Genomic DNA, 12,647 nt, shown 5'->3' with positions numbered 1-12,647 from the left:
GAGTGAATCCCCCTCCCACGACAACGTCACGGCTCGAGGCTGCGCAACAGCCGACCTACAAGCTCACATCGCGAGCAGTTGCGATGCGATGTGAGCTTGTAGGTCGGTTGTCTTCGGCGCCGCGCGCCCGCGCCGCGACACACCGACGGATGGATACGCAACTAATCGACACTCACTGACTGTGCACTAGTCATTATTTCATTTCACGAAATTCATTCACGTGATGTGAACGTGCAATGGCCAAATTTTCTACATCTCGTCTTTTGGGTAAATTAAGTAAGCCATGAGCGTGACAAATTAATTTTCCACGCAATTTGTGTTCTAAAGAAAATGTACCGGTAATTAAAAAAGCTTATAAGTGTGGCTTCCTCCGCTTCCTCCTCATGTCGATTAAATGGTTTTGAGCTACTGTCATGTTCTGATCTAGCCATGGTACATGACAGTCATGTTTCAGGGCTAGCTCTGACCAGAGCTACTGTCATGTCAAGTTCAAGGCACGTAAGCGACTGTACGTTTTTGTACACATAGCCTACATACATAATACATACCACAACATGGCAAATGAAATAGGACAAACTTTTTGAACACAAGGTATATTTACAATTAATTGTTGATAGGAATAATGTATATGTCACAACATACATGATATTTATTTTGGCTCTTGTTACATTATTTCAATATTTTATTTGTTTAAATTGTTCATGTGGCTTGGACATGGAAATAAAAAAATCATTCAGAATACTGTTTTACACAAATCTACACAAACAATATCTTATATGCAGATTGCAATATCTTTCATATAAAAAATATTTTTAAAAATGAGAGCATCTTAAGGGGCCTTTAATAGTCAGAAATATAGGATATGCTTTTTTTTAAATGCATCACTTGCTAAATAAAATAGGCTCAAACATAAATCACCACCTAAAACAAGCTTATTTCCGTTAGCAATTGTATTACAACAGTTCCAAGCACTCCCATTTTTCTGCATTCAATCTTGCAAACCTCGTAGGCACCACAGGCTCTTCATTCAGCACAATGCATGCTGGGAAATCACAAATCAATCAAACGTAACAAAAAGTACCCGCAACTGATCAACAAAAACAAGAAGCGACGGTGCTGTGGGGTGGTGGTGGAAGTGGCCGTTTACTGTCCGTGTGTGATTTACATATTATAGACATGGAATCATGCTGGAAATGTACCTTGTGGGATCATTGTCCTATAAGAGTCTATGGAGAAAGTACTGTAGTGGCTGGGCTAGTAATAGTTAGGGAAGGTTAGCCGAATTTTTGACCAATCTGGAAAATAAATGCTTACCAATAGCTTTCTTCACAAAATAATGTTCATAAAAGGTGTCGAAACGTGATAGTTTATATGCATAGTTTAATTCTATAGATATTCCACTGTTACGTTCTTAGCTTACGCATGTTTCATGATAACTACGTTTTATGTATGTGATGTATTGCCATGCTTTTTGTTCTTGCTTAATGTAAATCGCTCTGGATTAAGAGCGTCTGCTAAATGCCTAAATTGGAACACATTCAGAGGTGATAGTAGTAGACACCTTTTACGAACACATTTAGTGAAGAATGCTATGGGTAAAAGCATTTATTTTCCACATTGGTCCACAATTCGGCCAACTTTCCCCTAACTACAAGTGTGGTGCAGTCCTTTCAGGTTTTACGGGCCTCAGCTCTTCCGTAAGCTGATGTCGGCGCTCGTCAGTAGCGCAGAGAGTGACGTGCTCTCAGATAGGTCTTCTCTCTTGAGCACGAGGAAAGCCTCTCTGCTAATACCCAGCAGTTCCCTGAGACCAGCGTTCTCCAGCTGCCAAAAACAAGTCAATTTAAAAGGAAGAGAGTGTAGAGTTAAAGTTACAATAATCTCACATACCAAGTCAGTGTTAACCCCCAAAAAGCATTAGTGTGTGGCGTGCCACCACACAATCATGACCAGCCACAGCAGTATGATTTTTAGTAGGCGGCCGCAAATAGGCCCAAGAGGCAAATAACTGCAAAAGACAGCAAAAAAGAAAACGTAAAAGAGTAGGGAAACACTGCAAGAAGTACACCTAGACACTGTTTGTGTCTGTCTGCACACACACACACACACACACACACACACACACACACACACACACACACACACACACACACACACACACACACACACACACACACACACACACACACACACACACACACACACACACACACTAGTTTTACCTCTAGCTGCTTGATCCTCTCCTCATCTTCACATAACCGGTCTTCATCCACTTCAATGGCCTTCCTCATTACCGTGGCCATCTCATTGATCTTATCTATGTGCGCTTGCATTTCCTGCAACAAATCCAAAGTAGGAACAATTTTTATGTCTAAATACTTTAACATTATTGTCGCTATTCATGACAAATGCTAACATTTTCCCTCGACAGCCTACTGTGAAAAGAGTGCAGCAGACATTCATTCATGTTAAACTTCCAAACTCCAAAGGCTAAGTACTAAGTAATAACAATTTGCAAGAGTGATTCATCTTCAATGTCATTGTCTAGGTTGACGGCAATTAGCAAGTGTACCGTGGTGTGCTGCTCTTTCAGCTGGGTCACGATGGCGGGGTCATCTCTCTTGCTGGCCACGAGGAGTCTGAAAACCTGCTCCCTGTATTTAGTCATGATGAGCTCCAGGGCCGACTGGTGCTCCTCCAGAGACGTCCGCAGCTCTGCAAAAATCAGAAAACAAACGCACGTCTGATCGATGGTTTAACAAATAAATGTGCCACAAGTCCATTTAAAGGAAGAGAGTGTAGAGTTAAGGTTACGTTCTGTCACACTGTTGACACAGTGTGACAGAACGTGGGAATTTGATTTAGGACCGGGGTCCTTTGTGAGAAATTGAGAAATTATAAAAGTACAAGTATAAGCCTTGCTGAGTCATGTGGCCAATAGAGCAGGAGCCTATCTCCTGTTTTCTTAGTGTGAGGTAGCTTGATATACAAGTGCACCCCCTGGGCATGACGTTAGTATGTCGCAGGGACTTACCCCCAATCCAACCCTTGATGCTGAGTGCCAAGCAGGGAGGCATTTTTATAGGCTTTGGTATGACCCCGACCTCCCAATGTCAGGGCAGATACTCTGACCACAAGACCACTGAAATGGTAGTACATTTTTGGATCAGTACTGCATACTGTACCTCTGTTTTCCTGCTGTAGCTCACGGATCTGACGGTTCTCTTGTTGGATTCCCAGTACAAGACTGGATCGTGGACGATGCCGTGCAACCTGATTTAGGGAATCGATCTCCTCCTGGTACTGTCAACAGTCAATTTAAAAAATATATATAAATGGATCTAGTTTTAATGGACAGCACAATGAAGACCATAAACGACCATGAAGTCATGGTTTTGACTGTGTAAAAAAAATAGAAGACTTTCCCCCCCTGCACTGGAGTGACACCACACACACACACACACACACATACATTCAGTGTGAGACTGAATAGGTGTGTGCATGTGCAATAACTAGCTGAACCACCAGAGCATGCCATGAATTCTACCTGACTAACAGCACCTGCTTTGTTCAAGGGAAAGCTTCAAAGCCAATACCAACAGAGCAGGGGTGAAAGTAGTCGATAAGAGTAGTAGATTCTTGGCAGACAAGACAGTACAATCTCCATCGCTTGATAGATACAACTTTGCCCTCCCGGCCCCAGCTTCATGCATCCCATAACACACTATTTTTTTAATGCCTGTATGATAATAATATGGGGCTTCTCATACACAATGGCACATCACATTTGTGAATGCACTTGATTGATGCACGTGATTGTCTTAGTCTTTTCTCAAATCTTGCTTTTAGTAGTTTTCATAGTAGCCGAGGAAGTAATTCAAGAATAGTTTAATTAGCTAAAGAATCTTTTTCTGTGACATAAGGGCCCACGATACACATTACGCAACCACGTATAAATCGCCTGCAATACTGGATACCAGCATTATGCACGACTTGAACTAACGTATGATATTTTTAATATCGTTTAGTTTTTTTAACGATGAGTGCCTTTATTTATAATACATTTGGAACCTGGCTGAACCACCAGCATGTCCCAAAGGAATAATTTATGTTGACTACAGATTAGAAACATTCTCTCTCTAACTATATATCGGTACTAGAAACAAATGTACTTATATCTATTGGGGAACTACCTGTTTCATGGCCTCAACTCTCTTGTTGAGCGATGCCGTCTGTTCGATTAACATCTCCGCGGCATTGTCATGGTTCCGAAGCCTTTCCACCAATGACTTGGCGTCTGCCAAAACCTTGTCTAAGGTGCAGCATGCCATGCCTGAGAAACAATGGAAACAAAGAACCAGAAGAAATTTTATTATTATTATTATTATTTCCCTGCACTGGCTTGAGCTATTCAGTCCAGTGGTCCCCAGCTAAATGATGGAGTTGGTAACCAAATGGACGGTACTATGGACCCTTATAGATATTAACTCTTTAGACTTTAGAGTGTAAAATTAAACTAAATGGACCCTAGCCCTCCAAGCAGAACCCAAATGCTACCGAAGTTTCTGACATTTTGACGACCCAGATAGCATTGGGTCCTGTTACACTACTACCATGCCACCTGGTACACAGCCATTCTTAAACATAAACAACATGTTTAGCGCCTCTCCGCGCTCGGTGACGACATATTTCAGTGTGAGGCTTTCTGAATATGTAAAGTATAAGTACCCATACATCCCGCTGCGAATATCTCCTGTGGCGCGGAAGCCGTTAAGTATTTTTAATATATGTTTGCCCGATTTGGAAGCTTGGATTCTTCTCTTCCTTCCTTGTTTATTGACACCTCATTGTACCGCCTATCTGGCTAGCTAGTGGCGCTATAGCTATGACACAGCAGATCAGAGGCAGGGACATAGCCGCACAAGCCAACCGCACACCGGGAGGCGGTACAATAAACGGTAAACAAACAAGAAGAAATAAAGCGACCAAATCGGTCAAACAAAGATTAAAAATACTTAACGGCTTCTGCGCCACAGGAGATATTCGCAGCGGGATGTATAGGTACTTAAAGTTACCGAATTCAGAATAACAAAGGCAAAAAAATGCCGTCACATGGCGCAGCTTCTATTTTAGAGAGAATGATTACTTCCGCGTTCTGGAATTTCCATACGAAAATATAGTTCTGACCAGGGACCCAACATAAAACTCATCAAAATTTCAGAAAAGCTTTATGTAGGGTCCCGAGAGGGGCTAAATGGACCCATAACATGAATGAAACCAAATGGACCCTTACACTCTCAAGAGTATAACTATTGTTGAAAATCTGCATTAGTTAATTTACAAGAAGTCTACAAAATTAGAGAATGTAGAATAATTGTTATTTTGATCAACGTGTTGCCTGTTAACTCTCCTATGGTACCATACAACATCAATACAGCATGGAAATGTGGACAAAATCTGATCCAACGACAACAACATTTTCTACGTTTTGGGTCGGAGTGGCTAAATGTCATCAAATGGTGGTCCGTGGCTCAAATGCAGAATAAACAATGGACCTTGATATGACAAGGGTTGAAACCCCACTGTGCTAGCATTAGCCTAAATAGGAATCTTGCTTAGTTGCTACAAGCTAGCTAGTTAGCCACACTAGCAGCAGAAGTGCAATCTTACAAAAACAATTCAGACATTTCGGCATGCATTAAAAAACAAAACGTGCTAGTAAAGTACCAAGAACTAACTATTTTTACATGGTCCCATTATTTTATTTTGTACCTGGAGAGTTTAAAGTGCACATCACAGGTGCTGCTACTTCCTGTGTCGTCTGGTGGTGGTGGTGGTTTATCAATAACCTGGAGCTAATGTTGTAAAAAGCATTTCGCCAAATTAGGTCAAAATCGGTCAGAAACTATGCAAATGCAGATGTTGTTGGTTTGCTTTTCTGACTGATCCAGAAGAAGAAACCTTCTTTCTAACGGTTGTTGTGGTTGAACTAAAAGCTCAGCTGATCTCCTCTAACTCTGTTGTGGTTTTTGCCTCAATTCATTACCCAGTAGGCATGCAGTGCCAAGAAAATATCATGTTTTATTTTTAAACCTAAAATGAAATCGTTATTCTGAGTAAACCCGGCCCATACGGTATGCTTAATTTGGAGAAAAAAATCTCGCATACGGTATCCCATGTCCCATTTAATTTCAAGTTATATTAGGCTATTTTCAAATGGCTGACATGTATAGGGCTGAAATGGATAATGTATGTTTTTTTTAATAATAATAAAAATCTACAAAGTAACTAGTATCTCAAGTTTTCAAATAAATGTAGTGGAGTAGAAGTTAAAGTAATTGTATTGGAACGACCTAAGTAAAATACAAAAATGTGTAGGCCTATAGTAGTATTTAAGTAAATGTACGTAGTTACTTTACCCCTCCTCCTGTTTCCACTATGTCTAACGTAGATTAAAATAAATGTATTATGAGTCTAATTTTAAATTTTCAAATTCGAATTGTTGTTTTCAAGTAAGGAAAAAGACACCCTATGCATTGTACTGTACTTACAGTGACCATACAATCTCGCGAGCCGAGAACGAGACGGTTGGTGGACGAGAGCGCTACAAAAAACAAACATGGCGGACAGGCTAACGCAACTTCAAGATGCAGTCAATTCGGTATGGCAAAATGTAACATTTCCCTGTATTATAGTGTTTATAAAACAATAACCTCGCGACCACGGAATCCCGTAACAGTGGTGTTTCTGGTTATATAATTTAAACGTGGTAAAGTAAACAAATGCGGCCAGTAAAGACTAAACTAAAGAGCGAGCGATTGCTGCTAGCCTTACTAACTAGCGTGGCTAGCGTAATATGTTAATTTGCGTATTTTTGTTTGATATACCATACTGTATATGTATATGTTCCCCTTTTACTTTTTTAACTGTAGCCTATATATGATTTCCTGTTTTTCATAGAAGATGAAAAATGGCAACAAGATAAAAAATACGGATATCCCCAAAGAAAAGAAGACAAAAACAAAACTCATGTTTGTCACAAATATTAACCGTGTGTGTGTGTGTGTGTGTGTGTGTGTGTGTGTGTGTGTGCGCGTGTAGCTGGCAGATCAGTTTTGCAATGCAATCGGGGTCCTGCAACAATGTGCGCCTCCTGCATCATTTAACAACATCCAGACGGCCATCAACAAGGACCAGCCATCAAATCCCACAGAAGGTATAAAGCTTGCTTGTTTTGTCTGTGTATGTTACGTTTGTTAATTAATTACTAGAGAAATATGGCTCTATGAATGCCACAGTTATTACATTTAACCATGGCACTTTTCTTCACCCAGAATACGCCCAGCTATTTGCGGCGCTGATTGCCCGAACAGCGAAGGATGTCGATGTCCTTATTGATTCTTTACCCAGTGAGGAGTCCACTGCACAACTGCAGGTAAGGTCCCAGCCTTACTCATCTGCGAAGAGAAAAGCCTGGTCACAACCTCAGGCAGAGAGGGCTTGGCCGAACGTGTTGGGCCCGTCAAATGTATTTCCCCCTGATACGATAGTTTTCGACCAATCGCAACACTTGTTTCATACACTGAGAATATAAACAGATTTGTAAAGTGTCAATGTAATTTCCTTGATTTTAATCAATCCCGCTACTTCTGCCAAATTCCAGCAATGCACTCTACAGCATAGGTCTTGCCCAGAGTGGCAAGTAAGTTCTCTCTTATTTCTACTGTTGATCCAGCAGGGGGAGCCAAGTGGCTTTTCACATATCTCAAACCTGGAGAAACAAGGCTGAACCACCCACAAAATGTTACTATAGTTAGCAGTAGTAAGTCAGGATTGGCAGAGAAGTGTGTCAGTAGTGCAGGGTATGTATGAGGACAGTGTGCAGTAAGAGTGGGTTCTCGAGATGGGTTCTCGAGGTGGTCAACAATAATCAGCTCAGAGCTGTTTCTAATGGACAGGTTGACACTGACAGATTCTTTGTGCGTGTGCGTGTGTGAGACAGCGACAACATTGGACTGAGTTGAGATTACAAGGATAAAATGCTGCGGACCATTCTGTCTCTCACACCGTGTTCAAAAATGTTGCCATTGATGAGTGCATCAATGAGTTGTTTTTACTTTGAAAGCGAGATTACAGGTTCTACCTTCTAAACTTAATCTCTATCTGGTTTCCAGGCAATCATGCTCCTCACTGTATCCATCACGGCCATGACCAAATAGCTGAAGCCTGAAACCATGTCTCACATCTTAAATGGTTGCCATGTTTACAGGGGCCTTTACATAAGTATGCATGACAGAATAGTGGATTTGATATCGAAAGACATCTCTTCCATTTTCAGGTCCTCCATCATGCTTTATAAGCATTCTACTGTGAAGCTGAGGATGTTTAACCTGTGATGATTCTGTGTTCTCTAACATTTCAGCTAACACCCCTGATGTCATTGTTGTAAATGAAAACCATAGAGAGGTGTTCATTCTTGAGGTCTGCTGTACCTTTGACTATAGCCTGGAAGAAGCCTTGACTAACCAAAGTGCTGAAGTATCAGCAGCTAGTGCAGACCATCTCACAGCTAGGCTACAGAATACAGATGTAAACTTTTAGTTTTTATCTTTGGCAGCCTAGGGCATGTGCATAAGTTGGTTGTGAGGGGCTTACAAATGGCCGGCCTTTCCAAAAGGAGAGCCAAGCAGTTAGCGAGGTACTGCTCAGTTTCAGCCATTATAGGAAGCCGCTCAATTTGGAGGAGGCGTTGTTTCCTTTATCCATTAAGGAGTTTAAAACACTTGTGGCCATCTGTTAAAGTAATGGTGAACACTGAACACGGAAGAGAGATGGTGAAGAATGGAGTGCAGGCATGGTGGAATGGATGGAGTGATTTCTGATAGAAGGGGAGGGTACCAGTAACCTGACTCCGCCAGATGGGGCAGCAGAGAGTACACAGGGTTCCCCACCTGGCCAGCGAGAATGAAAGCCAAGCGTGTATAAGACGGTATCAAGACCATGCTGTGCTGTATGGCTTGGGAACGGTGGCACTGACAAGAAGACAGGAGGCTAACCAGGCAGAAGCAAAACAAAAAAAAAACAATTGAGAAAAACCACGCACAACTGGTCCGTCCCGTATGAAGTCGTATTTGACCTATTCCAGCTTAAGCTGTGACCTGAAGTGATATCTCTGGGCTAGACGATATTATGAAGAAATGGCTGGCAGATATCTAGAATAATGTTTTGCTGTAATCTGAGTCAGACTTTTCTTAACCGATGCTTTCTAAAACGAGCGTGGATCTTGGCACAGGGTCTTCTTGGGTATGAATAGTACATACTGTCTGTAACGTAGTTTGAGGGGATATTCCAAATGTAACAGCCCTCTGGTTGAACTGGGAGTCGACAGTCACACGCACAATTTTTAGGGACAGTTCCAATGTTGTCAATCTGAAGATTAACCAACTGTCCCACTGCATCTACAATCGTAGTGATATCAGGATTCACATTAATGTGTGTATTGAGAGCATTAAATGTAATAGAATTGTCCTACTTTTTAATTGGTGCTATACCCAAAGTGATTGGACACCACCTTAGTCAGGACCCTTGTGTATTCCTATGGAATAGGCTTGAATCCTGTCTGTCAGAAATGACCATCCATATAGCCTTCATCATTCTTCAATCATGTCTTTGAAATTCTACGTCCTCAACCACATTTTTGAGGGGTGCTAGTGTTAGCCCCTCCTATGCCCAGCTATGTGTGTTTGTGTGTACCCCTACCCCATAGCGATGATTTGATTGGCTAAGCAATGTCTGTACCCTATAGCGATGATTTGATTGGCTGAGCAATACGTGTTCCCCATAGAGCCTTGCAGTCCTGCCCCCTTTCATGACACAGAGAGACCCAGAAGTGAATTCCCTGTTCATTTCGAACAATTTCCTTCTTTCTAATCATTTGTTCGGCCCAAAAAATTGTTTGTTGTCATTATTTGTCACAACTCGAGTTGGCTTTGTACAAGGCTTAAAAGGTCTTTAAATAAATACTTTTTGAAATGTCTATGGGGAAACGAAAGGGGAATTATTTCCTGGGTCCTTGTAGGGGACGGGACTGCGACACTCTATAGCGAACAATTAATTGACTGAGCACGGAATGTGATGTAGGATGATACGAGCGCCCCTCACTTCACACAAGTGTGATTTTCATATTGTGTTTGAACGTTCCTGCAGTCTCCAATTTGGTCTCTCTCTCCACACTCTTTTAAAAACCATTTTATGACAACACACGCTAAAGTCAAGAGCAATGGAAAGAGGTTTCCTGCAGTTATGACGTAAAACCAAGAAAATGGAAAAGTGTTAAAAAAAGCTTTCTTCTCATCTGTCATCAGGCAGCTAGTCTACGACAGCTGGAGGAGGAGAACCACGACGCAGCGGCTCGCCTGGAGGAGGTGGTTTACCGTGGGGACATGCTACTGGAGAAGATCCAGAGTGCCCTGGCGGACATAGCCCAGTCACAGCTCCGTACACGAAATGGAGCGCCCAGCCAGCAGCCCTCACTGCCAGAATCCTGACACCACCACCCACATATATACAGTATACACACACACATACACATGGGTGGTGGACAAGAGGCCTTTTGATATCTGAACATTACTATTTTAACCTCACCCACCCACCACTAGCCTCAATATGTGAAGGCAAATGAAACTCACAAACAAACGCACCCACAATGTGTCGAGTGAGAAATGCTAGAATTTAGCCTGGTGATTGACTGGACTGGATCCTGTGGTCTTGAGTTTCTCTGATGGTTCTATCAGTTTGGAATGTCATGGGGATTTTAGTTTTTTGTTTCTCATTCCATTATGGACAGTGATATTGAGTGACAAAGAATCTGACCGTTGTGTCACACTGGGCAAATTACTGCTATTCAACTCTGTGCCAACTCCATGTATGTCAAGGTTGCGTTTTTACTCATGCTTGGAATGGAGACGGGCATGACATTTTTCACAGCTTTCCACCAGGATACATGACATGTTTTTTCTGGCGCCTGGTGATGTTTCTCTGAAATTTGTGTTGGTTCAAAGTAAATGTGCCCTAAAGACTTGCTGAAAGAAAAGTATTGTAAAATAAATAAGATATAAAAAAATGGCATCCAGATATAGCAGACGTAAGCGGTATTCCCTTTCATCTGTGTACGATATGCAAGACTTATTACGTGAGACAGGATCAGTGCCATGTCTAGTTTTGTCTACCTTTTCAAGTTCTGTTCAGCGTCTTGTTCAGACGCTTTTTGGAAGTTCATGCTGATGCATAATATGTTTGTAAAGCATATGGCTGTTAGGTCTGTTAGGCAGGACACGTATAGGCATAGTTTAGGTCTCTCCTGTCAACATGTATATAAAACAAGTGGAAAATGCATGCAACTATGTTCTGTCTTGCTAGAAAATTAACGATGTACAAATATCTCATACTTTCTGTATGTGGGGGTGGAGGGTGTGTGAGATATACAAACATTCAGAGACCAAATGGAGGGTATGCGCATGCATAAAGTGCATAGCCAAGTGAGTTAAGCGTTGTTTAATGCCATCCAATTTGGATTTGTCAAGGCCAGAAAGTCTAATGTATTGTGCCTTTCGGGCTTCACTGGCCTAGAGAGGTGCACTGATTCCTCTTGGTCATTTCATGTTCAGTACTTTTTATTGCACATGTCTTGGAACACCATTGTTAGTCTAGAGATTCTAGATAAGCCTTGGATCAAATCTGGAAGTCATATAACTCCATTGTTGTCCAAAACGTTCCCAGAGCCATACTGGTGTCAACATAATTCACAACTGCGATTAACACTAATATTGTCTTTTTCACTCTATGTTGGAAAAAAAGCATTCGCTGTCTGTCGCCTTATACAATTCTTCTAGGAAAAATGACAATGCCCTGTTTTCACCACAGTGATCAATTATTAGACCAAAGCACTGGGACATGTTTTAATACTCTTTTGGACAACAATGGACTCGAGTTCCATTCCATATGAGCTATATTTGTTTTGGCAAGACGGACCATAGTTGTTAGTAGGTGAAATGCATTTTCTCAGTTTTTCTGGCTTGGTTTTCTTTTTTTTGTAGCCTATGTTGATAAAGAAAAAACTAAATTAAAACCTATACTTAAAGTGTACTGTATCGTTACTTTGTACATATTGTGAACAATATGGTTAAAAAAGTTACTCAACAGTTTAATGTAGCGCTACACAAACTTCTTAAAAATAAGGTCTAATTACAAACAAGGTTGTTCTTGACCCAATAGTCCGGTAGCAGGCTTCTTTTGTTTAAAGTGGGAAATCTGACAGTCTTTTTATTGGCCTAAAATAATAATTGTCTACCGGTAGATACATTCATGTATGTGACATGTCAAACTAGGGGGGTTTTCATGATTCTGAATCCATTCCAAGCATTAGTTTTGCACAAAAAACGGCCATAGTCAAATTGAGATCAGCACAAATGTGATAAGGTCAGCACATTTGGGCAAGTGGCTATGGCTGTTTTTAGCCCAAGGAGTGTTTTTTGGTGCAAAACTAATGCTTGGAATGGATTCAGAATCATGAAAGCCCCCTAGTTTCCAGCAAGGGTATCATTGCCAACTTCTGAATGCTACATGCTTCTGTTTTCTTGATACTTTTA

General features: G+C 41.3%; 2 protein-coding genes across 2 annotated transcripts; one reads left to right on the top strand and one right to left on the bottom strand.

The window, feature by feature from the left end:
* Positions 1-622: 622 nt before the first annotated feature.
* On the bottom strand, positions 623-6,014 carry fgfr1op2 (FGFR1 oncogene partner 2). The gene is made up of 6 exons (XM_083757631.1): positions 5,773-6,014; positions 4,194-4,333; positions 3,186-3,303; positions 2,573-2,715; positions 2,223-2,336; positions 623-1,824 (listed from the first exon to the last, which is right to left on the bottom strand). Exons 1-6 carry the CDS (start codon positions 5,792-5,794, stop codon positions 1,687-1,689), a joined length of 675 nt encoding a protein of 224 aa, XP_083613757.1. The 5' UTR covers positions 5,795-6,014; the 3' UTR covers positions 623-1,686.
* A 599-nt stretch (positions 6,015-6,613) lies between these two features.
* med21 (mediator complex subunit 21) lies at positions 6,614-12,231 on the top strand. Its single transcript, XM_083794485.1, has 4 exons — positions 6,614-6,661; positions 7,102-7,216; positions 7,335-7,435; positions 10,365-12,231. The coding sequence occupies exons 1-4, from the start codon at positions 6,620-6,622 to the stop codon at positions 10,545-10,547; spliced, it is 441 nt and encodes a 146-aa protein (XP_083650611.1). The 5' UTR covers positions 6,614-6,619; the 3' UTR covers positions 10,548-12,231.
* The last annotated feature ends 416 nt before the right edge of the window (positions 12,232-12,647 follow it).

Source organism: Protomyctophum parallelum (genome assembly GCF_964188405.1).
Source record: "Protomyctophum parallelum genome assembly, chromosome: 22".
Lineage (NCBI taxonomy): Eukaryota > Metazoa > Chordata > Actinopteri > Myctophiformes > Myctophidae > Protomyctophum > Protomyctophum parallelum.
The sequence above is the reverse complement of the archived record's forward strand: the minus strand, read 5'-3'. Positions and strand labels throughout refer to the sequence as shown.